This window comes from Octodon degus, unplaced genomic scaffold (assembly GCF_000260255.1).
Source record: "Octodon degus isolate 3935 unplaced genomic scaffold, OctDeg1.0 scaffold00093, whole genome shotgun sequence".
NCBI lineage: Eukaryota > Metazoa > Chordata > Mammalia > Rodentia > Octodontidae > Octodon > Octodon degus.
In genome coordinates, this window is record NW_004524669.1 from 2,811,784 (window position 1) to 2,837,746 (window position 25,963).

The window sequence follows — 25,963 nt, forward strand, 5'->3', positions numbered from 1 at the left end:
AAAATAAAATATTCTCAGGAAGAATTTCAGATGTTGTCACAAACAAGCACCTCTTTTTTGTTTTTTGTTCAGTTAGAGTCTTTTTTTGGGGGGGGCGGTCATCCTCTGCAACTAGGTTTCACTATGTAGTTCAGGCTGGCCTTGAACTCAGGGCAGTCCTCCTGTCTCAACTTCCCAAGTGCTGGGATTACAGGTGTGTACCATCATGTCCAGTTCAGCCTTTTTAATTATCCTCTTGGGGATGAGAAGGGGCACTGACATATATTGACCAGCTGCTATATTGGTATTGCTGTGGTGCTTTGCTGAACATTGCCTTTGGTCATGGTCTCTCACTGGAGTTATACCAACAGATTTCCTCAGTGTGTCTTGTGAGGCCTTAGCAACACAGGCTGCCTGCTCATCTGGCCACAGCTTTCATCACTGCGGTTTTGCAGCTAAGCTTTGGCTTATTTCACCTTCTTTAAGATGTCCAAGTATGCCTTGTTTTTGTTCCCTCCCAGCCTTCTCAGATACTGTTCTCCTCTACCTGACACTGCTTTCTCCTAATCCCACACATCCCTTATAACAAAATCCTCCTTACCCTGCTGTGGTTTAGGTCCAGTTCTTTGGGTACCTGCCCCAAACTCTTGTAGGAGAGTCAGGACTGTTTCTTTCTGCTCAACATTCATCCCTACAATGTAGAGCATAGTCATATTTGTCGAATGGATGAACAGGCAGCCTTCACAAATGGATAATTTTATCCCCATAGTACATACTAATTTAAGTGGTGGACTCCTCAGTTCAAATGAGATACTAACACCCAAGCCATATTTCACCCTGTACCAGTCCTCTCTGTGGCCTTAGTCATTCAACAATCTGAAGATGGTTGGCAGGCAGATCAGGTAATTGAACTGAAATAATTCACCCACTTAATTGTTTCAATATATGAACATAATAAAACCAATTTTCCATAAACCTAATCATAAAATTACTGCTTTTACTGTCTTTTGAAAATTGGATTATTTTGATTTTAGATTTATACAAATTAAATAAATGGTGCTATAAAAAATGACAGCTGGCAAATCCAGTGGAATTATATGTCCTGTTTCTCCTTCAAGCAACTCTATCCCTTTTAGACCTGGTCTTTGTCTCTTTATCATCATTCTTTTTGCCTTCTAGCTCCTCAAACTCTATTCATTTATGTAGGACTATATACAGTTTTGGACTTACGGGTCTTTCTCTATGAAGCACTTTGCTTACCCCATTTCTGAGCATTTCTTTGCATGTTCTGGTCTAGGCTAAGATCTCCTGCACTAGACTGTGAACCTTTTTAGGACACTTAATCCTCATAGGCCCTCACTCCTATGTTAGGATTACTGGGCCCTGACATAGTTCCTAGCACGTACTGTGATTATGTAGGACATTTTCTAAAAGGCTGAAACAATCAGATTTGGGCCTCAGATCTCATTCAATATGAGATAATAAATTGATGTTAGTACAGAGCAAGAAGCAAGTATACAGTAATTATTTTAACTGTCCTGCTCTGAGCCTGCAGAATTTGACTCTTGGTTTTGGTTACTCTTTTGTGGTTCTTGCAGTTTTCTGACCTGATTAGTTATCTCTTTAGTTTTTTTAACCAAAGCAGGTCATAGATTTATGCTTTTACGTGAATTCAAGGAAAATATTCTGCAGAATTAGTCCCAATCTCAATTCCATTCTCTCTCCCTCTCCCTCCCTCTTCTTTTCTCTTTCCCCCTCTTAATCTCCATCTCAGTGCTGAGAGAGTGAAAACTGAACCCAGGGCCTTATGCATGATAGGCAGGCACTGTACCACTAAGCCTGTGTGCCTAGACCCACAAAGTTTTTAACTTTAAAAGCTTGAATACCTGGACATAGTGGTGCATGCTTATAATCCCTGCATGCTGGAGGCAGAGGCAGGAGGATCACCATAAGTTCTGGGCTACATAATGAGTTTAAGGCCAACCTGAACTACATAGTAAAACCTTGTGTCAAACAAAAAAAAAAAAAAAAAGGAAATTCATTCAGTTCACAGATCAGAAAACAAAGCTCCCCAAATCATGTGGAAAGATTTATCCCATCCCAGACCAAATGCCTTAAAAGAGAAAAGAAAAAAACAAAACAAAAAGAAACTGCTTTTATGCCTTAGAAACTTAGAGCCTTGACTTCTGTCCCCCCTACCCACTTTTTTTTTTTTTTTTTTTGACGGACCCGGGGTTTGAACTCATGCCATTGCGCTTGCCAGGGAAGCACTTATTCCTCTGAGCCATCGCCCCAGCCCCATCCCCCCATTTTTTGCTTCCCTATATTTGGTTGGAAAACAAACCCCCATGCTTTTCTTTTAATTTTATTGAGAAACAAATATGAATGAGACAGTTTCAAAGCTGATTAATAGGGCAGTTTCAATAATTAATACATTGTACATTGTTATCTTCTTAATGGTTATCCATATTACAAGAAGCAAACAGGATAGCCTGTCCAAACACTATTAGTACACCTCTTTCTTCTCTTTGAATTAAGTGAAAGTAGCTGTATATCTATCCTAAATATTTTGTATATATAAATACAAAATGATCTTTCCTTTGTATCCCCCTTTTTTTTTTTTTTTTTAGTCCTGTCAGAGGTGGATATTCTATTGGCATCTAAATACTATAGGTGTTTGAATTCAGCTAAACAATCCAACACTGTCTAGCAGTCTGTGATATTAGTGGGTTATCCTCAGAAGTTATTACTGACTTGAGCCTTTTACAGCGCATCGTATTAATACAGCTTTACTTTATATACCTCGTTTTTATACTTTTCTGCTGGATGGTTAAGACCAAGATAAAGCAAGACCTATATAACAAGAAATGTAACTTTTATCTAATAAGGTCAGTCAAGTACTCTCAGGATTTATCCTGTAGCCCTGTACCGAACTTTGTAGATCCTTTGTCAGTGTCAGCCATGAGGATGAGTCACGGCCATTGCTTGACCACTTTGCTCTCTGTGAAAGCTTGAGAGAATGTTTTTTCTCTCCATGTGACTCTCCCCAGGCACACTCTACATCATTGATCACATTCCTTGTGGCTCCATAATCTCCTTAATCAGAAAATTTGGAACAAAACTGAGTTACAGGATGTTACAGTACAGATTCTCCTGTGTCCCGAGTCTTCACTGAAAGACTAGAGCCAAAATGTTGGCTGACCTTGCAGCTCTTCCTTTTCTCCAATTTTGATCTGCTAACTTCGGTTAACCGTCCAAAAGAGAAGCTTATTATTAACCTGCAATATATGCAGTTCGGTTTACCCTGTCTGTCCAAATATCAAACATCGTTGGCATATCATGGAACAGGTATTTTCCTTCAAATATTGATATGTTGAACTTTAAGTCCTGACAGAATATGAAGGAAAAATAGTTTTAAAAAAACTAGAAATAATCATTTACATATTTTTACAAAGAAATTTAGAAATCTAACCATATGCAGAATTGTAACAGGACAGACCTGTGACTTTTTTTTTCTTATTCTTGTGTCTTTTTCTTTATTTATTACCCTTTAAAAAAAAAAAAACAAAAAACACCTTTACTTGACAGTATGGCAATAATTGGTAGGTCATGACAAGAAGTACATATTTAGAAAACCAGGATGGCAGGCACTCCTAGCATGACCCCTCTATTACACATTGCCATCCTCAGTGCAGCCGCCTGGCTCACAGGCACCAGCATATACAGTTAGTCAGGGTGAGAACCTGACAACCCCATGCTTTTTTAATTTAAGCCTTATTTTCCTGAAGTCAGAGCCAGGCTAGATACAGATATTAATGATTTTTTTTTTTTTTTAATTCTTCTCTGACTGAGCATTAGATGCTGGGCCAGGGAAATAACTCAGCAGAGTAAGTGCTTGCCTGGCAAGCTCAGAGTCCTGAGTTCAATCCCAGGTACCGCGAAGAGAAAGAACTCTAGATGCTATGGCCTCCCCTATTCTGTTTACAAAGTACACCTGTGGTGCGTGGCCATCTGTCTTTCCTACTAAAGCCATGAGTGTCTCCAGGCTGAGGACTGGTGTTTACCTACTTCATTCCCTGCCATCGTGCTTACTGCTTGTTATACAAGTTTTTAACAAGATCAAGATCATTTCCTTTTAGGTAGAGCCTAAAAAGTACTTATAAAATCGTTGTGATAACCCCTCATGCAGTGCTCTAAGAGATGAAGGAAGATGCACAAGCACTTCAGTATTATTTGAACAAAGTAGTTAAACTAGAATTTGGATACTAATTAAGTTCAGAAAGAAAATAATGGCGTTAAAATGTTCCTAGAGGATTTTGTTTTAAAAAAAAAAAATAAGAAAGAAAGAATGAACTTAAAATTAGCTTCCGAGTTGGGCTGTTTATTTTTGCAAGCTTTGCCCCACATAGAAGATCTTTCCTTGAGATTCTTGCGAATGCGAATGTTTTGCTGGTGTTAACATCAGATGTGTAATCAATGAACAAGAACTGAAAAGTCATTGTTGTAGGCAGGATCGAGAACTTCTTCTTTTCTAATTCTACACAGACACGTCTTCAGCCTCCGAGGATGAGGGCTCTCTGAGACGCCAAGCTGCGCTCTCTGCTGCCTTGCAACAGAGTTTACAGAATGCTGAGTCCTGGATCAACCGTTCAATTCAGGGATCGTCCACCTCTTCCTCCGCATCTTCTACGCTGTCCCACGGAGAGGTCAAAGGAACCAGTGGGTCTCTAGCTGATGTATTTGCCAATACTCGAATAGGTAGGAGCTGGATCTACTCAAGAAGTCCAAATTATGTTCCATTTAGACCCCCAGTATCCAGGAAACAGTATATGATTTGTGTTAGATTTTTTTATGTGACCTAAGAAAATATAATCAGAAAGAACATGATAGTTAAAAAGGCAAAGAAGGAAACACCAGCAATACATTTGTTGCAGAAGTGATAGGTGTTGTCTGTATTATTGGTGCCTAGTGTTGCCCACCTGAAGCCATATCTATTTCTGTAAGCAATACCCAAGCTGCAGGATATAATGCCAGTCTGTATGTGGGCTTATCCCAGTTGAAGAATCTTCCTTATACTGAAAGATATTAAAATACATAATACCTTAGATTTTCTCACAATTATGATATATGGTCTCTCCAGCCAAAAATATTGAACCCGGGGATGAGGAAATAGCGTAGCAGCATAAATGCCTGCCTGGCAAGCACAAGGTCCCAAGTTCAATGCATGGTACTGCCAAAAAAAAAAAAGGAAAAAAAAGCACATTAGGGCTGGGGAGATAGCTTGACTGTCTAAGTGCCTGCCTGGCATGTGCAATGACCTGGGTGTGACTCCCACTATTGAATGTGGTGCCAGCGCAAGAACGCTAGGCACACTGTGCCAGCTGCTGAAAGAAACCAGGCGCATGCCTGTAATCGCAGCACTGGGGAGAAAGACAGGAGGATCACTACAATTCGGAGTAGCGAGGCCCTGTACCAAATTAAATAAATAAATGATTTTTTAAAATAAAAAAAAAACAAAAAACATTGAACCTAAACAGTTCTACAGTGGCCAGTATTGGTGCTCTTTTGTCTTCAGCATGAAGACTGGATTTATCATCTTTGCCGCTGTGGTATTGCTATACACGGGATGGGCAGGCTAAAGATGTTGGTCCCCATAAGCTGCTGCCTGCTGCTGATGCTACTGTATGGAGTGTAGCTTTCGCTTGGCTCTGCTTTGTTTTGTTTGTTTGTTTTTTAAGAGCTGTGACATCTGCAGATAGGATACAGATCTTTGTTTTTGCTTAATTGGTTAGCACAAATTGCACTGAATAACACATGGACATTATATATCTGTGGTATCTTTCCTCTTTTCTTGTCACATTCTGCTATCTTAATTTTCTTCTCAGTGACCCTTATTAACTGATTTCTGAAAAGAAAAAGTTAGAACTGTTTCAATTTAGCGTTATAATTTTTAAGTAAAATAGGTACTAGGATTACCCACAGTGCCCTGTTCCAGCTGTGTATCATTTGCCCTTTGCTCTTAACTCTGCCCTGTCGCTTGTTGAGCCTGTGGGAGCTGCTGTGCACAGACACGCATGCTCCCTACTGTCTCTGAGCCACAAGGCCATGGGTGATGAGCTTTTCAGTATCTGTCTTGAAAGACAGCAGTTTTACATGTAAAAAACCTTATTCTAATACCCAATTAACATTATTTTATTTTTGTTAAAAAGATGATTAAGTTCTTGGTTTAAATTATTCACATGAACTGTATTACCCAGCCTTTTCAGTGTTTGCTGTAGAGAAATAGTTTCTGTTCCTGATAAGGAAAATTTAAAAACACAATAAAAGAAAAATAATCTTCAATCCCACTTCCTATAAATAACATGTGTTCCCACTTTGACTTGTATTCTGGATTTTTATTTACATATGAATATGGATTTGGTGTTGAGTTTACAAAAATAAAATTGTCTTGAACATAATGTTCATTAATATCTTTTGTTAGTATTATGTATCACAAATATCTTTTTTCATCATAATTATACGATGTGATTTTATCATATTCCTTTTTTGAATACATCATTGTATGATTACCTGGATTTATTTAGCCATTCTCTATTTTAAATATCTAAGATATATCTAAGTCAAGTGTAGTGGTGCACACTTGTGATACCAGTACTTGGGAGGCTGAGGCAGGAGGATTGCCATGAGTTTGAAGCCAGCCTGGCCTACAGAATAAGTTTATATTCTGCCTGAACTACATAGCAAGACCCTATCTCAAAAAACAAAAAGGAGAAACAATGACAACAGAAGTACCCAGTTTTAGGCCATTATACAGATGCTGAACATATGCTTGGACATATAGATTTTTTTACATTTATCTGCTTATTTTGTTGAGATATATTACTATGAGCTCTAAAGTTAACTTGCTAGATTAAAATCTCTCTCTTTTTTTTTTTTTTTTTTTTTTTGATACGGAAATTGAACTCAGGGAATGCTATCCTATATCCCCTGCCTGTTTTGTTTTTGTTTTCTTTTATTGTTGACCTTGAACTTGTGATCCTTTTACCTCAGCCTTCTAAGTAGCTGGGATTACAAGGATATACCACTGTACCTGGTCAAAAATGTGTATTTTTAATGCTTTTGTTACTGTATTATCCTACAGAAAGTTATACTGCAATATGCTTGGGTTCACCAGGCGAAGTGGCACATACCTGTAACACAGTACTCAGGAGGCTAAGACAGGAGGATCACCAGAAGTTTGAGGCCAGCTTGGGATACATAGTGGGTTTGAATTACATAGTGAAGCCTTTCAAATGACTTACTTATCTACCTGTGTTAGTAAATATCAAACTTTAAAAATAAAAAAACAGTTAAGGGCTGGCGAGATAGACCAGTGGACTAAGTGCCTGTTTTGGCAAGCACAGGGACCAGGGTTTGATCCCTGGTCCTGCATGCTGTGCCCGCCCCACCCCCGGGGTACACTGAGCCTGACCATGTCCAGGTGTGGTGACAGACACCTGTAATCCCAGTGCTGGAGAGGCTGAAAACAGGAGGATCACTACGAATCTGAGCTGTGTAGTGAGACCCTGTACCAAATGCATCTTAAATAAACAGACCAGTAATAGCAGGTGTAGAATTTGATTTAAAAGCTTATTTGATAAATTTGATTTTATTTATTTTTAAATTAAATGTAAGGGGCTGGAGAGATGGCTCAGAGGCATAAGCATCTACCTGGCAAGCACAAGGATCTGAGTTCGATCCTTGGCCCCCTAATGACCCTGGGTGTACCATGCTGCCCCAGGACCGGGCATGGTGGCGCACGCCTATAATCCTAGCACTAGAAGGTTGTGACAGAAGGATTGCTGTGAGTTCAAGCCCAGCCCAAACTGTATAGTGAGACCCTGTCTCTAGATAAATAAATAATTTTTTAAAGATTTTTGTTCAGTTTTTTAATTTTTTGAGCAAAGGTCTCACTGTGTACTTTAGGCTGGCATTGAATTCACTATGTGGCTTTTTAGCGTAGGCTAGCTTTAAGCTTGCAATGATTCTCCTATTTCAACCTCTTTTTTTTTTTTTTTTCTAATGTATGTAGTACAGGGTCTCACTACACAAATCAGACTCATAGAGAGCCTCCTGTTTTTCAGCCTCCCAAGCACTGGGATTACAGGTACACGACCATACCCAGTCTCAGTGCGACCTGGGGGCAGGGCCAGCAGGCAGGCCCAGAGAATCGAACCACCAGCCCTGGCATCTGCCTAAACAGGCACTTTAATCCACTTGAGCTATCTGTCCAGCCCCCAGTCTCTTAGAAAACTGGTATTACAGATGTTTATCACCATACCTGTCCCCCAAATTGATTTGATTTGATTTGATTTGGGGTTGTCTTTTCGAGACAGTCTCACTGTGCAGTTCAGGTAGGCCTTGAACTCATGTTGTAGCCCAGGTAGGCCTTAATCTCACAGTGATCCTCCTGTTTCAGCCTCCTGAGTACTGAGATTACAGGCATGTACCACCATGCCCAGCCACGCTACACAAATCTTGGAAATAATAATTTTAGGATCTTTATATATCCTGGCTTAATCTCTTGTTTTCTTACTGAAACTTGCTGGTAGAGTTTGATTTAAAAGCTTATTTGACAACAGCTAGAGAATGACAAACTTACATAGTTTTTAAATAAAGCATTAGAGGTTTCTTATTTTTGCTATTAATGTCATATAATTCTAAGTTTTGTTTTTCTCTCCCCTCTTAGAGAATTTCTCTGCTCCCCCTGATGTCACCACAACTACCTCTTCTTCCTCATCGTCCTCAGTACGCCCAGCAAATATCGACCTGCCCCCCTCTGGAATAGTTAAAGGCATGCACAAAGGAGCCAATAGGTCCAGCCTTATGGATACAGCTGACGGTAGGGCATTCTCTGATAGCTAAGTAGAGAGTGTAAATTGAACTGGAAAGTTCAAATTGTAAGCAGTAGTAGCTTTTGGCAGACTAGCTCAGCCCCTTTCAGAATCACACTGCATTAGCCACTTGCAGCAGGTTGTCCAGACCAAAACCCAAGTATGGAAAAGAAAAACAAAAACAGAGTTCTATAGCAGATAAAGGATCTTAAGTGAAGTCCCTAAACAACATACTAATAATAGTGCTATCTTAGTCCTCTGTTGTCATAAAACTTGTCATTTGTACCCATTTCACCTGGTTGAAAGAGGGTGAGACTGTAGTCAAAGTCCAAACAAAGAGCATTAGAAATAAAAGCTCATGGGAATGTTGAAACACTAAAAAATACCAAGTCATAAATTTTAACTGTCACCGTTGTTTTCCTTTATAGGTGTTCCTGTCAATAGTAGAGTATCCACAAAAATCCAGCAGCTTCTCAATACTCTGAAACGACCCAAAAGGCCTCCATTAAAAGAATTTTTTGTGGATGACTCTGAAGAAATTGTGGAAGGTAGTAAAACCACCAAAAAATCTATCCATTAAGCAAATGTTTCTTAAACAGTTACTACATATTAGGTACATAGGATAAAGGATAAACAAGATTCTTGGTTCAAAGAGTCTGCAGTTCTCTGCTCTTTTCCCCTCAGAGTCATTTATTTTATAGATCTCAGATGAAAGGGAAGGAGAGAGGGAAGGGAAAAAGGGGTCCAAGAGATGAGGCTACTGTTAAGCACAAAGCTCTTAATTTAGGGCTATCACAAGTGTCCAATTTTAAGTTGTTTACACTTTCCATTCCTTTATTTATTTATTTATTTATTTATTTATTTTTTCCCCCGGAACCAGGGATTGAACTCAGGTCCTTGCTCTTGCCAGGGAAGCACTTATTCCACTGAGCCACCTCCCCGGCCCCCCTTTATTTATTTTTTATTTTCTAGTAAGGGTCTACAGGATTTTAGGGTCTCACTACATAGATCAGACTCATAGTGATCCGCCTGTGTTCAGCCTCCCAAAGAGCTGGGATTACAGGCGTGCGCCACCACGCCTAGTCTCAAACCCCCTTTCAGTGCACCCCAGGGGCATGGCATGCCAGGGATTGAACCCCAGCTGCTGCAGCTGCCTAAGCAGGCACTTTAATCCGCTGACCTATTTGGCTGGCTGTACACTTTCCATTTCTCTAGGATGTGAATATCAAATTCAACCTGAAATGTTTACCCAGTCCTTTTCATATAACATAGTCTGTTTATTAAATCAACCAATCACACTTATATTTGCCTTCTGCAAGACAGTGTGGTAGATGGTGAAAAAGTTTAGAGATTTATTAGGAAGTCACTTCTTTCATATGTGATTTATGCTAAATATATACTAAGTATATGTAGAAATAATGTAGCTAATAAGTTTTTCAGCACATACAGGCAATTGAAAAATGGGAAGAAATCAGTTCCATCTTTGTGGTTAGAGAAAGCTTCTCAAAAGAAATCATTAGGGCTTTATTTGATAATTTAAATATTTACAAGTGAAGTCATTTCTAAGATAGAGAAAAATGGGAGGAGATTGGGGTATCAGTATAGATAACATGAGGCAGCCATTTGATAATTATTGGCTGGTTAATGAACAGCTTTTACTAAAAGCTTTTGTCCAAGAAAAAGGGGAATTTTTGTTGACAGAGCCATGCCTTGGTGTCTTTGTAGGTCATTTTCATGTCTTGAGTCAAACTGTAGCACTTCCCAACCCCATCCTCATACTAGAGGTTCAACTTAGGGAGTGAACTACATCCTCAGCTGTTTTGAAATTTGTTTCTTTTTAGATATGGTCTCACAGAGTCACTATGTTGCCCAGACTGGTTCAAAACATATGATTCCCCTGCCTCAGCTTTCCTACAGTGTTACAAGTACATCCATGTGCCACCGCTCCCAGGCTCCCAGGCTCCCAGGCTCCCAGGCTCCCAGGCTCCCAGGCTCCCAGACATTTCCTTTTCCCCCCTAGTACTAGAGATTGAATTAAGGCCTTCACACTGAGCTACATCTCCATCCCTTTTCATTTTTTAATTTGAGACAGTGTCTTACATTACTAAATTGTCCAAGCTGGGTTCAAACTTGAAACTCTCCTATCTCAGCCTCACAGACTACTGGGATTAAAGTTACGTATCACCATACCTAGTTTAATAGTAGCTTTGATCACATTAGACAGTTAATGAAACTGGGTAGCTCATTTTCTACAGCAGAAAGCAAAAAGCGACCTGACATATTTCTTTTGTTTTTGTTTTTTCTTTCCTTTCTTTTTCTGACTTACTTTTTTTTTTTTTTTTTTTCTTTTTCATACCAGAAATCAAATTCAGGACCTCACACTTACCAGTCAGGCATTTATTCTGCTGAGCTATCTGCCCACCATTTTTTTTTGTTTGTTTGTTTTGTTTTCTTTTTTTTTTTTTTTTTACTTTTTGAGACAGGGTCTCACTATGTTGTTCAGGCTAGCTTTGAATTCACAGTATATTCTAGGCTGCCTCAAACTCAGAGATCCACCTGGCTTATGTTACTTCATTTCATTTTGTTTTGTCTTTCAAACAACCTGACATGTCAGTTTAAGAGGACATTATGTCCCTTAGGACTCACTAACCTCACTAGACTGTGACATCTTTCTTGATGTACTAATTCCTCATACCAGTAACAGCCTTCCTAGCAAGAGAAGGTAGAGATTTAATCAGTATCATACTTGAGCAAATTGTGTTGGCAGAACGAACTTAATAGTGTTCTAGTAATTACATATAGATAACATTTGCTTGTGTGATTAGTCACTACCTTTGGGAAAGAAAAATAGCAGTGTATCTTAGAAGTTTCATAGACTGTGCCTAGAGCCTTCTTTGAGCCCTGGTGCAGGATGGAGTAATGCAGACATTTATATCCAGAAATCCATGCCTGTCGTGTACAGTCTGTCTATAACATTAAAATTACTATTATTTTTATTTATTTATTTTTTGGTGGCAAAAGTAAACTTTATCCATGAGAACATAGCAATTAGCTCCCTGCTGCTGCTCAGAAAAACCCACAAGCCTGGTCAGTCCACATGGTACACTCTCAAACTAGGTTTTAGTGCCTGTAAATCTTCAAGGTTTTGCAGCTGGAGGTTTAAAAAGTCCCACTTTCTGTAGGTATCTGACAAGCAAGGGCATGGAGACCAGGGTGATGCTGATTCTCACGGGTGCAAACAGCTTGTGGATTGCATAGGCCACCACGAAGGTGCTCGTGCCTGCTGCCATTTTCGACTGCACCAGCGACTCTTTAAATCCGAGTTTAAGCAGGATTGCAGACATGTCTACGCCACTTGCAACAACCATGTAAAACAGGCCCAAGGAGATTAACGAGATCCCAATATGCAGTGACACACCAACGGCTCCGTACTCTTGGAAAACCTTTTTCAGCTGCTGTGCCTTGCTCTGCTTACTCTGAGGGCTGCCGACCTTGCTGCCTGAGGTCTCAGCGATTCTGCTGGGCTCCTGGTGGCTGTGGACAGTCCCACGAGCCATGTAGAGCAGCCATGCGTCTGGGCCGGGCCGGAACTGGACCTGGGCTAGGAGCAGCGGCGTGCAGGGGACGATGACACCCAGCAGGCAGGTGGTGCAGGGACAGAGCTGGGTTCCCACCTTGCCCGCGGGGCCCAGCAGCCCAGCCATGGTGTGCAGTGAGGTGCCGCTGCCCTCCCAGAGCCCAATAACATTAAAATTATTGAGAGTCACCATAATTTTTAAAAATTGAAATGAAGCCAGGCATGGTGGTACATGCCTGTAATCCCAGCACTCAGGAGGCTGAGGCAGGAGGATCCTTGCAAGTTCAAGACCAGCCTGGCCTACAAAGTGAACTCAAGGCCCACCAGACTGCATAGAGAGACCATCTCAAAAAGACAAAATTAATTAATTTATTAATTAAATTTGGAGCCTGCTGATACACAAAATAGAAGGATAGTAGAGACATCAGGGCAGTGAATTGGAGAGTAAAGCTATTTCTTGAGGTTGGTACCAGTAAACGAATGAATCCAGACACTTTAAGCTTCCCAAGTCTTTCATTATATTCAGCTTGGAAACACTATGTCCTGTTTATTTTGCCCATTTAATACTTGCTTCCTGTGTCTTTTCTCTGCCCTCTCACCCCACGCCTTTTTTGGTTACTTCACTTACATCCCTTTTACCTGGCAAGTTTCCTGTCTATTCTTCAAGACTCAGCTCACTCTTTACATCTTCTCCCAAAATGTGCCTTCACACGCCATTCATGTCCTAGCCTTTGCTCAGAGTGTGTATGACCCCAGAGCGTGCTTGATGCTTGTGCCAAACACATAGTAAGCACATAAGCTCATAGTACAATATCTACAGCATTTATTTTCTCAATGTTTATCACATTCTGTGTACATAATTAGCACATTTGACTGTTCCAAGTATATATTATCTTTCCATTTATGAAAACGTAGGATTTTTAAAAAATTTTGTTCATTTCAGAAAAATTAAGAGAACTTTAGTTTTATCTCTGTCAAAGAATATGAAGCATTATTCACCTCCAGACCTCTGTCTTGGAATAACTATGTTAACAATTTCTGTATGTGGTTGTGTGTGTGTTTTAATTCCGTTAAAATCAACACTGATGGGCTGGCCAAAAGCTCAGTGGATTAAAGCACCTGCTTAGGCAGATGCAGAGTCCTGGAGTTCAGTCTTTGGCCCTGCCAGGGCATGCTGAGACTGTGATTGAGACTGGGCGTGGTAGCACATGCCTGTAATCCCAGCCAGCATTTAGGAGGCTGTAAACAGGAGGATCACTATGAGTCCAATCTACACAGCAAGACCCTGTACACCCTGTCCTAAATAAAATTTTTTTTAAAAAAGAAGTTAAAATCAACACTGTTGAACAGCCTCTGTTTTAGGCACTGGAGGTGGTGAGAGGAAGAAGAACTGTTGTAGTTTTACATACAGCTCATGAAAACGTGCTTACAGCTCTTACAAGGTGTTTACATGTCCCAGTAAACATTACAAACCCCAACAAACCCTGGGTTTTAGAGGCGGGTTTACACCTTTAATCTCATCTATGGGATTGGCTGGGATCCTTCACCAAAGAGCCAAGCCCCCAATGCTCAGGGAGCAGGATTTTTATAGGATTTACAATCAAGTAGGAGATACATGAACACAGTGTTTGCCATTAGTTGATTGGACAGGAAGTTTCACTACCTTCTTAGCCTATAGTAGAACAAGATGATATCAGTGAGGGATTGAGGGAGAGGATAGAAGCTTAATAGAAATCAGAAGGCTTATTGAAAGCTGGAAGAGGGATGCTGAAGGGCAGAGGGAGCTGCTGTCTAGGAGTGTTTTTCTGCTTTAGAACCATTCTTCCCCCTCAGGACGCCTTCAGTGGGGGTGGGAGGTGCTCACAATGGGAACATTGATCCTTAGCACTTCAACAAGGGTGACCAACTGCACAGTCCGAGAATCCTTAAGAAGGAACAGTCCCCTCTAGGAGCAGTGAGGGATGTTTCCCAGGGGATGGTCTTCTGGATCCAGGGCAGGGAATGAATAAGAATTCACCTGGAGGCAAAGAGCATACTGTGTAAAATTTGTGCAGTTGTGGCAAAGGAATGTTCAGTGTTGCCCATTACGTGCTTGAGTCTTAACAGTAACTGTTACCATTCCCATTTTACAGATGAAATCAAAGTTCAGGCAAATGAATTTGCTTAGGGTTATACTAGTAAAAAGTGAATGTAAAATTGGGTTTTCTGACGATAGTTCAATGCCTTTTCAGTAAGGGTAGCCTGGTGCTGTGGAGCCTGGCTCTGTAACACTGGACATAAAGTATAAAGCATCAGAAAAAGGGTTACTCATAATTGTGAAATAGCTGAAAAGAAATTTATACGTTGTTTTTCTTTTTTTTTTTTTAGAACAGGTTTCTTTGTTTACTTTTTAAAACATGCAACATTTATAGAGAATCCAGAGGATTTCTTTCTCTCTTTTTTTTTTTTTTTAACTTTTTAAACACTAGAAATGAATTTATTTCCTTCTTAGTGAATTCTTACACCTAGGATCACTACCCAAATCTATAGTAATTCAACAAACTGAATAATTAAATGGAGTGAATAGTTCATCCTTGAATTAATGATTTTCAATGCAGATGTTCAATATATATTAAAGAATCTGATTTCATGTTATTTTTTGAACTTTCATTGCTCTACTCTTTTGGATGTTCTTTATGAATGGAGCAGTGTAGTGGGGACTCCTGCACAGAGCTGCAGGCCTGGCTTGGAGCTCATAGCTATGAGGAATGGCCCAAAGCCTGGGGTTGCAGATGCCAACCTGGAGATCCATATCAGGCAGCTGCCCTAAAAACCTGATACTTGAGGTGGCCTTAGGTCACCAGGCTACCACATGGAGTATAGTTCCATGTGGATTGGCCTGTAGCCTGGTTCCCAAAGCCTGATTGCTCCAGTGCTGATGAGCCCTTTGATCTGCTTGTACACCAGTTGTGCTAGCATATGAAGTCCCAGAACCATTCTGGAGGTTGAGACCATGGGCTCATCTGGGCTACAGCTAAGGACTAAATCCAGAAGTTCCAACCCAACACCAGTATGGGCCTGGAAACTCAGTGTGTGGGGGCCATTCTAGTGGTGCTGTGTACCCATATCTCAGGGCTGTTGGGATACACCCTGAGTTGGGGTGGGCATAATGATGCCACTCACCATTAGCAGTGTGGAGTCTTGAGATCGGAGGACTTGCTCAACAACAGGTTTTATTGGAGACGGACAAGTTTTGGACCCAAACAAAAGTCTAGTGCTGTCTTGTCTCTTCTTTCCTCCAGCAGAGGGAAGAAGATGTCGACTATCACCATTATTCTTCCACATAGCCCAATTGAGACCCCTCATCCTGCCCCTAGCACAGATTGTTCAACAAGCTAGCACACACTTTCTTTTCTTTCTTTTTTTCAAACCAAACTGGTAGGACAGTTTCAATAATTAACACATTGTATACATTCTTCCTAGTGGTTAATTGCTGTACAAGATGCAGACATGATATCCTTCTTACAAACACCATTGGAACAAATCCTTCTATTCATTAAGAGAATGTAACTGTATATCTATCCTAGCCATTTGAATACACAGATACAAAATGGACATTCATCTGCATCCCCTTTTTGTTCTGTTATTTGAATATTATAGGTATGTAGACTCAGCAAAATATTTTAAAAGAGTCCAGTAGCCCATAATAGTATTGGGTCTTCTGCTTGACTGGCAGTGTCAGAAATTGTTGACCTGAGTCCCCTACAGCTCAACATAACAGCATGGCTTTACTTCTTATATTTTGTTTTTATACTTTTCTGCTGGATGGTTAAGACCAAGGTAAGGCAGGACCTATGCAACAAGAGTTGTAGCTTTTGGGTCTGATAAGGTCAATGAAATCCCCTCAGGATTTATCCTGAGATCCTGTACCTCAGATTGTAGAACCGTTGTCAGTGTCAGCCATGTGGATGAGTCACAGCCATTGCTTGGTCAATGTGCTCTCTGTGAAAGCCTGAGAGAATGTTTTCTCTCCATGTGACTCTCCTTAGGCACGCTCTACATCATCGATCACTTTCCTCTTTGGCCCCATAATCTCCTTGATCAGAAAATTTGGGACACTACTGAGTTACAAGGCATTACAGTACAAGTTCTCATATGTCCTGAGTCTTAATTGACCTTAGAAGGCTAGGACCAAAATGTTGACTTTCCTTGAAGCCCTCCTTTTTCTCTAATTTTGGTCTGCAAACTTAGGTTGTTAACCCTCCAGAAGACAAGCTTATTGTTATTATACTTTGTTTTTCTGTGTACAGCTTCAGGATTTGTTTATGGCATGAAATGTTGAATGTGACTTCACTATTAAATGGAAAATTGAATTAAAGTTCAGTTTATAGATTACTGCTCATAGCCATGCACTTTCTTAAAGTAAATTTACATCAGATCAATGCAGAAAGAAAAAGATATGTTTGCAGTTAGGATTGATTGTTGGTCTTTGGTCTTATTTCATCTAATTTCTTTGTGGTATAGTACCTCAGCCAGACCCCAACCAGCCCAAACCCGAGGGGCGGCAGATGACACCTGTGAAGGGAGAGCCCCTGGGCGTCATCTGTAACTGGCCACCTGCTCTAGAATCTGCCCTGCAGCGCTGGGGCTCCACTCAAGCCAAGTGCCCCTGTCTGACTGCACTGGATGTGACAGGGAAACCTGTTTACACACTGACATATGGTGAGTATTCCAGAGTCCAAGTTCTCCTGTTTGCGAACCATTCTCAGAGTTGTGGGTAGTAGTTGTATCTTGATATTTAGCAATTGTTGGTCATTATGTTTTAAAGGATCTTTCCAGTTAGCTAATGGGATCTTAAGTTCTAAGTAAGGCTTTTGTCAAATATTTTTACTTGCTAAAGTGACATTTGCAAGCCACTAATATTTAAAGACTACAAAAAGAAGAGACTATAGCTCTTTTGATGGTATACTTTCTGGAAACAGATTTATAAAAAAATTTAGTTAGTGTTAATGTATGGAGAAAATCAAATTGTTTTATCTAAAAGTTGAAACCGTACTTTTAAAAATTTTTGTCTTGCATTTTGTTCATAATAGGCAGAAATTCACTAATGAACAAAGAATCAGTACTTTTCCACTTAAGGTTGCATCTGATATTTTAATTTAATTATTTAATTTCATTTAATTTAGGGGTATACTGGATCAAACCCAGTTCCTGGTGCATACTAGACAAACATTCTGTAACTAAGCCACGTTCCCAACCTTGAAGGTTTTTTCTTTTGAAATCTCTTCAAGAAGAATGGAGTTACTTCTGGTTATGAAATGGTTGGGGTTTTTTCTCACTGTGCAGTTCAGGCTGACTTTGAACTCATTATGTAGCCTAGGCTGGCCTTGAACTCACAGCAGTCCTCCTGCCTCAGACTCCTGAGTGCCGGGATTATTGACATGTACCACTGTGCCCAGTGTGAGAGCTTATGCTCCTAATCTATACAGGTAGATTCCTTTTACTCTTTAACTGTTGTCTGTAGTACTAGACTGGATATAGTTTTTGAGGAAAAGTAAGTATTTAAAAAAAAATTGTGAGGTTGATCTAGTTGAAGCCTTCAATGTCCCTGTTAAGTAATTTGTATGTAAAAGTAGCAACTATTTAAAATAGCATGGTTTCTTTTTCCTATTCTAAGAATAGCTGGAGGTAGGGGTAAGAAGAAAAAGGATTGATTTTTCTTTTGGGCAAGAGAGTTTAGCATTCACTTCAAATGTTGAGTATTAATTCATCTTCATAACTGTCAAATCATTCAGCTAGCCAGATCTTGCATGCTTAACACCTGTGAATATATTCATATGTCTCAAATAGTCCATTTCCATCTCATGGTCCATTTTTAGTGAATTTCAGTGGTGTGAAATGTTGAATCATTCTTGACATGCTTTTTGCTTTTCAGTTACCGGAAGTATCTGACAAAATGTATTGAGTTCTTTTGAAAATGCTTAGGACAGAACTCTGTTTTTCAGTCCTGTGGAGGGAAGAATAATTTTCTTTAAATGTGATCAATCAAAAAATGTAACCAACTCACATCAACTTATTTTTAACTGGGGCAACACTCTTGGATCTCCCTTCTGTCCCTCTCTCAGACAGAAGCTTTCTTTCCCCAATAAATATTCTGTTCTTAAAAAGAAAAAAATATATATTTTTAAGGATATTCATAAGAAATCAGAAAAAAATAAAATATTATATAATCCGGGCAATTTATTTTTGTTTCAAGATAGAACTGGCCTTCACAAACTGGGCTAAATACAAACCTTTTGGGGAAGAGGGCTGAGTTCGTGTTGGAGGAGGCACGGTGATGATGGTGAGGCATCATCTGGAAGTAGCCATTGTCTTGTTCAACTTGCTGGTAAACTGAATGCTGTGTTGCTGAAATGAGCCTATGATATTGTTTGACTTTTTTTTTTTTTTCCTCTATCTTTTCCAGGGAAGTTGTGGAGCAGAAGTTTAAAGTTGGCCTACACACTGCTTAATAAACTGGGGACCAAAAATGAACCTGTGTTAAAACCTGGAGACAGGGTAATTGGTATTTAAGTTTTTTTTTATCTTTTTGGGTTTTGTTTTTTGGGGCTTTTCTTTTTTGTTGTTGTTTTTTGTTGTTGTTGTTGTTTTAGGGAAGGGTCTACAGTGTGTTCAGGGCTTCACTACAAGATCGGACTCATAGTGATCCACCTGTTTACAGCCTCCCAAGAGCTGGGATTACAGGCATGCACCACCATGCCCAATCTCTTATCTTTTTGATTTGTTGAGACAAGGTCTTGCTATGTATATAGTTCAAGCTGTGCTTGGACTTACTGTGTAGTCCAGACTGAAGCTGAATTCACCATCCTCCTGCCTCAGCCTCCGGAGTCTAGGATTACAGATCTATACCACACTACTCAGCTGTGTTTTGGTTTTACAAAAGGGGCATTTGTTGCTTTCTGATGTGTACATTCTGGGGCTTTTATGTGCAACAAGAAATTTTACATAACTCATACAATAAAAATGGTGTCTGGGTGCAGTGGCATATACCTATAATCCCTGGTGCTTGGGAGGCTGAGGCAGAAAGATGATGAGTTCAAATTGAGCCTGGAAAATTAGTGAGAATGTGTCTTGAAATTAAAGAGAAACTGAAAAGGCTTAGGATATAGCTTAGTGGCAGATTGCCCTTCAGTTGAATTTCCAGTACCACAGAAAGTAAGAAAATTAAAATTGCTTAGTTCCAACCCATGTTAGCCCAGTTCCAGGCAATAGCTTTTCTAGTCAGAGACTAGAGGTAGTTCACATTCCCTTTTCTGAAGTTGTTCATTTATAAACTCTTAAGGTCTAATAAGAAAGCAATCTACACCTCTGTGGGAATAAATACTTAAATATTTAGACAATAAAGGTAGCAGTAAAGATTCTTTTGTTTAATGTAAAAAGAGAAAGAGATTCTCTTTCTCAAAAAAATGAATTAGTATTTTATTTAATTAAAAATGACAGGCCACTGTGTTCGCTCTTGCCTGATGGCCTTTCTTCCCTGCAGGGTGCTGTTTTTCCTGCTTTTATTTGGCTCAGACTTGCTCTGCAGTTTTCTTTTCCTACCTTTAATCAGACCTTGCTACTGATTTTTTTTTTAAAGTGACCTTAATTTAGTTGTTGTTTTTTTTTTTTGGCGGAACCGGGGATTGAACTCATATCCTTGCATTTGCCAGTCAAGCGCTTATCCTACTGAGCCATCTCCCCGGCCCTAAAGTGACCTTAATTTAAAAAAAAGTTTTGAAGGTTTTTTCTTATCTCTGATTTTCTAAATATTATTTCCTACTACCAAGCATTACTTTTCATTTATCATTTGTGGAATGAGATACCAACTATGTAACAAACTTTAGTAGCTTCATGATTACAGGATCAAGCAAACTACCCTGGTAAAATGCTTCTTGCATTGTGGCAGTATGGCTTTTAGTTATAAGTGTAACACTTGAATATTTCCTGTGCCCCATTCATCTCTTCTAAGGTGATGTGTCTACCTGAGTGTCAACGTGGACATTGTGCATAGGAAAAACATTATCTTACATAGTATAATGGCTTAACTAGCCTAACTTCTGCAGGGAGGGGTAGCGGCAGGTGAACACAAGACCTCGCACTTGCCAGCAACAGCAAGTGCTATGCCTCCGAACTAAATCCCCAGTCCAGGAAGGGAATTATCTGAAAGCCTATGCAATGAGGATGTTGTAACTCTAGGAAAGTTTAAAAAGTTCAGCTTGAACTTATCTTAGGAGTATGTTACAACAATCTGAAGTCCATTGGGTGGTTGTGCACATCCCTGTAACCCTAGCATTCTGGCAGCTGAGGCAGCTGTGAGTTCAAGGCCATTCCAAACTGCACAGCAAGACCCTGTCTCAGAAAATGAAAAGGGGTAAAAAAGAAACAGAAAGAAAGAAAAAAGAAACAAGAAACAGAAAGCAAAAGAAGGGAAAACAACTGTGTTACTCTGTGAGTATCTAAACTAGGTAACAAATTCCTTGGTGATAATGCTTTTGCATTCCTTAAGTACATTTTGAAGTCATTTATCCTGGTGATGTGGAGTGGTAAGGTCACAAGTTTGAACATACTGTAGAGGTTCTACTCCATTGTCTTGTTTGTTTGCAAACAGGGTCTCCCTATGTAGTTCAGGCTGGCCTTGAATTTACTGTGTAGCTTGGGTTAGATTCTGTCTCGCACAGTGGTCCTTCTGCTTCAGCTTCCGGAGTCCTGTATTACTGGCAAATGCCACCACAGCTGGCAGGTATTTTTTTTAATGGTCCTGGACATTGAACATTGAACCAGGGCTTTTGCTTCACACTATACCCCCAGTCCTTTATAAATAAACAACCAGCAAACAAACAAGTAAACAAGCAAACAAACTCATTCATTGATTTGGTTTTATGAGATAGGGTCTCACAGTGTAGTTTGGGCTGGCCTTGGAAGTCACTATGTGGCCTAGGCTGGCCTGTAATTTACTATAATCCTCTTGTCTTAGCCTCTGGAATGCTTGGATTATATAGGTGTGCACCACTGTGCCTGGCTACATTTCAGATTTTGAGAAGGGTTTCACAAGTTGTCCAGGCTGGGCCTGAATTTGTGTTTCTTTTGCCTCAACCTCCCTGAGTACTGAAACTACAGGTGTGTGCCACCACACCTGGCTTCACTGGTTATGTTTTGTTAATTAATTAACTCTATATCCATAATGGTTTCTGTCTGTATTATTTACATTTCTTACAAAATGCCTTCATGCTAAAATACTTGTTTTGATGGGTGGGTAGGGATTAATGCAGTGAATTAAAGAGCTAGAGGCCTTATGTTGGCCTTGAGGTAGTAATTAAATCAATGAACACTGGTAGGCTGCCTCTGTGAAATGCAAAGCTTATTCTTTAATATGCTATTCTATTTAGAGAAATCTCCTATGTTTATTTTGTTGCTTTAGCTGTGCACTAAAGTAAATAACTTTGGGTTTCTTAACTACCATTTAAGGCAAGTTGTTTATTGCAAAATCTCCAGTAAAATTAAATGAAGAATTTTTATTATAATGGTAATTGATTACATGTTTGTTTCTTAAAATCTATAATATAATCATGGAAGTGATGGAGATACTTTCAATTTTTGTGTTATCAGTAACTTCATTTTCATTAGAACAAATTCCTATTGAATAGTTTGTTTAATTGTGCTTTTGGTAAGAGTGATGTTGACAGATTTAATTTCCTTCTATTATTGAACATCTTTATGCATTTTAGGTGGCCCTGGTTTACCCTAACAATGATCCAGTCATGTTTATGGTAGCTTTTTATGGATGTCTTCTCGCAGAAGTGATCCCAGTGCCTATAGAGGTACCACTTACCAGAAAGGTAACATTGTTAAATGGGTGTGTGTGTGTGTGTGTGTCTGTGTGTCTGTGTGTTATTGTTTTTAAGACAGGGTTGTATTTCAGGCTGGCCAGGAACTCAATGTGTAGCCCAGGCTGACCTGAAGCTTACAGCAATCCTTCTGCCTCAGCCTCCCAAATGCTGGGATTACAGGCATATGGCACCATGTCTGGCAACATTGCTGAGCCTAGTTTGACATGACAGGCATTTGATTCTTGTTGGATTGATTTAACCCCATCATGACTTTGAAAACAATCTCACCATTTTTGTGTCTAATGTATATATTTTAAAAAATCATACTTATATATAATTTCTATTCAAAAAGTGTGCCACTGAGCTGGCCAAATAGCTCAGCAGACTACAGCACCTGCTTAGGCAAGCGCAGCGACCAGGGTTTGTGCCATGCTGTGCCAGCTCCGCCCCTAGGGCGTGCTAAGACAGCATTTGAGACTGGGCATGGTGGTGCACACTTGTAAACCCAGGGCTTGGGAGGCTGGAAACAGGAGGATCACTATGAATTCAGTCTGTGTAGTGAGACTCTGTAGACCCTGTACATTTTGTTTCAGAGACCTTTATAAAAGAATTTCCTTTAACCTAGGTTAAATGACCCAGGTTTTCCATTAAGTGGGAGGGTGATTCAGGGATGATGTGTTCCTGCTCTGAAATTATAGGATTCTACTTTAACAACATATTATCCCTATTGAATAAAGAGTATGTAACAGTTCCCTATCTAACTGAATTATTTCTCCACAAACTATTTATACTAATTTTCTCAGGCAGTGTATTAGTGAGAGTTGATATTGGTGATGAATACAATGGAGACAGTTGATTTATAAGAAAAAAATTACTTCTTGAGAGGAATTTAAAAACACATTAGTAACATTCCTCATAGATATGGTATTCTCTAGTTGGTCAGAAAATCATAGGGTTCTTAAATATTTAAGTTGGCAGTATTTGTATGGTTTCATAAGGTTATTTTTAGGATGCCATTTAAATGGAAACACTTTAGATTGTATCTTTCGTTGTCTTTTTGCCATTATTTTGAAACTTAAAGCTACCGCCAGTACCTTCTTTAAAATTACATTATAATAGGAGTTGGGATTATAAATGGAGTTATAAATGGAATTGGTGTTTCTGCCCATCAGCTTTCATTTTAAAGACATGTGGTATCTGTTTGCATTATTTATTTTGTTCTGATCTGCATTGGTTTCTCTAGGATGGGGAGGGTAGGACTAAGGGAAATGTCAGCATTCATTCCATTTGCCTACAACTAGTCTTACTTAAAAGAATGGTTGCTAACCCTTGGTTAAAATGTTCGCACCTGCTAGTAGGATTCATAATTATCACTCATAGGTTAATAAAGTAATGTGGTTTATACTTAGGAAGTCATTGTATTATAGAAATTATTTTGCAAAACGTATTGTCACTGGATTTTGAATTTTGCCAGCAAATGGTGGGGCTGCATGAATGTTGTTAACACAAATGTCGGAGCTCTCAGGAGCACTGGATGTGTGGCCAGGACGCGCTCACATTCTCTCCCCTGCCATGCTCATTATCTTTTCTCCACAGGATGCTGGAGGTCAGCAGATTGGCTTCTTACTAGGAAGTTGTGGTATTGCCTTAGCTCTTACCAGTGAAGTTTGTTTGAAGGGATTGCCAAAAACCCAGAATGGAGAAATTGTACAGTTTAAAGGTGATTAATATTTCTATGGAGATTCTCAATTAAAAGTTAAGATTTAGTTCCTTAATTAGCATTTTAATTTAGTAACAGCTTACTACTTTATTGTCGCAGTCTGATGAGGTAGGTACTATTATCCCCATTTTACAGATGAAGAAACTGAGAAACAAAGGTTAAGTAACTTGCCCAAAGTCACAGTAAGTAAATGGCAGAGTGGCAGTTTGAACTCAAATCTGTCTGATTTCACAGCTCACCCTTAACCTTTACACTGATGGTTGTAAAAAGCTACCACTTTGTACATGAAAGGCTACATGCTACTTGTGCAGAGAAGATAGCCCACTAAGCTCAGTAGATGTCCACTGCAAAATAGACCTCAAGGCCTGACATTAGCATTTGGAACCATTGTACTTTTGAAAGAAGGTATAATAGTGATTTATCATTAAAAATATACAAAAAAATATTTTGGTATAAAATTATGTTAATTTGGTTTTTTTGTATGTAACATGATCAATCCAGTGTGAACTCCTTGTTTGGTTTTTTTTTTTATTTTTTGGAGTACTAGGAATTGAACTCAGGACCTTGTTATTGTACCAGTGAGCTAAAGCCCTGGCCCCTGAACTTCTTGATGACTAAAGTAATTCAGTTTTCATTCTGGTTTGATTTAGGTTGGCCCCGGCTCAAGTGGGTTGTAACAGATTCCAAGTACCTTTCCAAGCCACCCAAAGACTGGCAGCCCCACATATCACCTGCTGGTACAGAGCCAGCATACATTGAGGTAAGTCCTGAGGCTGGGAACACACTTTCTGGCTTTCCTTTGCCCTTGGTCACAGTTTTAACATTAAAAGATCTTGCTTTGTGAGATTTCTATATTATGACTTGAAATGCCTGTAGCATATTTTCTCTCCTAATTATTTTGATCATAAATACTCAAGAAAGGTAGCAGAAGTTGATTTTCCATAAAAGAAAGTTATAAGAGACTTTCAAGAAGTGTGAAGACTTAAGTGGTTCACAGGCTGAGAAATTTCTCTGCTTTTTTTTGGTAGGGGAGTTGGGAATAAGAGAATGGAAATATGAGGGAAAATAGCTTTGGTTGAAGACAAGTTCAACAGATGAAAAATAAGAACAAGAAGAAAAAGTAGCTCAAGTTTTTGAGTGTGTAACATTGTGTAGGAACTCAATTTGCTGAATGTTGGAATTGCAGGCTCAAGTCTTACTGGACACCAGGCGTCAGGCTAAGGGGTTCAGATGCATTATCTCATTTAGTCCTTCCAAGTGTACCCTCTCAGGCATAGACTTTTATGAAACTTGTTTTATAGATGAGGAAGAGACTAAGATTTACAAAATTTAAATAACCAAAGGTCACACAAGCTATACCTTCCACGCTTCTGCATCCTGCTTGAGATCCGTGCTTACCAGCTGATTGCTAAATTAATAAAAAATATGGGCTGGTGAGATGGCTCAGTGGTCTAAAGCACCTACTTAGAACAAGCTAAGCTAAGCAAAGCACAGGGACCGCGGTTCAATCCCCCAGCACCACATGCCAGCCAGCCCCACCCCCTGGTGGGCTGAGCTGCCCCCCCCACTAAATAAATAAATAATAAAAAAAATTAAAAATAAATTAATAAAAAATAGTTTTTAAAAGATGAGAAAAATCACTCCTTTGATTGCTGTGGTGATTATATATAAATACACACACACACACACACACACACACACACACATAGACAGCTTTGGCTGTGAAAGAAAGTGGGTGATAATTTTGAGAGACAGTACAGTAATATATATAAGGATTATTTTTAGGGATAGAGAACTTTTTTAAAAAATTCTTATTTATTTATTTGGTACAGGGTCTTGCTACACAGCCCAGACTCGCAGTTATCCTCCTGTCTCAGCCTCCCTAGCACTGGGATTACAGGCATGTGCCACCACACCCAGTTTTGGGACCAGCAAAGCACACCTGGGGTTCTGGGGCAAGCACAGC

The 25,963-nt window shown here is 39.5% G+C and overlaps 1 protein-coding gene and 1 pseudogene across 4 annotated transcripts in view; one reads left to right on the forward strand and one right to left on the reverse strand.

The window, feature by feature from the left end:
- Positions 1-25,963, forward strand: part of Dip2b (disco interacting protein 2 homolog B) — a 255,045-nt gene that overhangs the window by 158,731 nt on the left and 70,351 nt on the right. For 2 of the 4 annotated variants that reach the window (XM_004637809.2, XM_023722671.1), the window contains 8 exons: positions 4,525-4,737; positions 8,708-8,860; positions 9,281-9,403; positions 16,933-17,130; positions 18,875-18,966; positions 22,176-22,286; positions 23,874-23,997; positions 24,648-24,757. In XM_004637809.2, the coding sequence (XP_004637866.1) occupies positions 4,525-4,737; positions 8,708-8,860; positions 9,281-9,403; positions 16,933-17,130; positions 18,875-18,966; positions 22,176-22,286; positions 23,874-23,997; positions 24,648-24,757 (1,124 nt within the window). The remainder of the gene's footprint in view (positions 1-4,524; positions 4,738-8,707; positions 8,861-9,280; positions 9,404-16,932; positions 17,131-18,874; positions 18,967-22,175; positions 22,287-23,873; positions 23,998-24,647; positions 24,758-25,963) is intronic. The other 2 variants (XM_004637808.2, XM_023722670.1) reach the window with 2 other exon arrangements.
- On the reverse strand, positions 11,990-12,556 carry LOC101565006 (annotated as a pseudogene).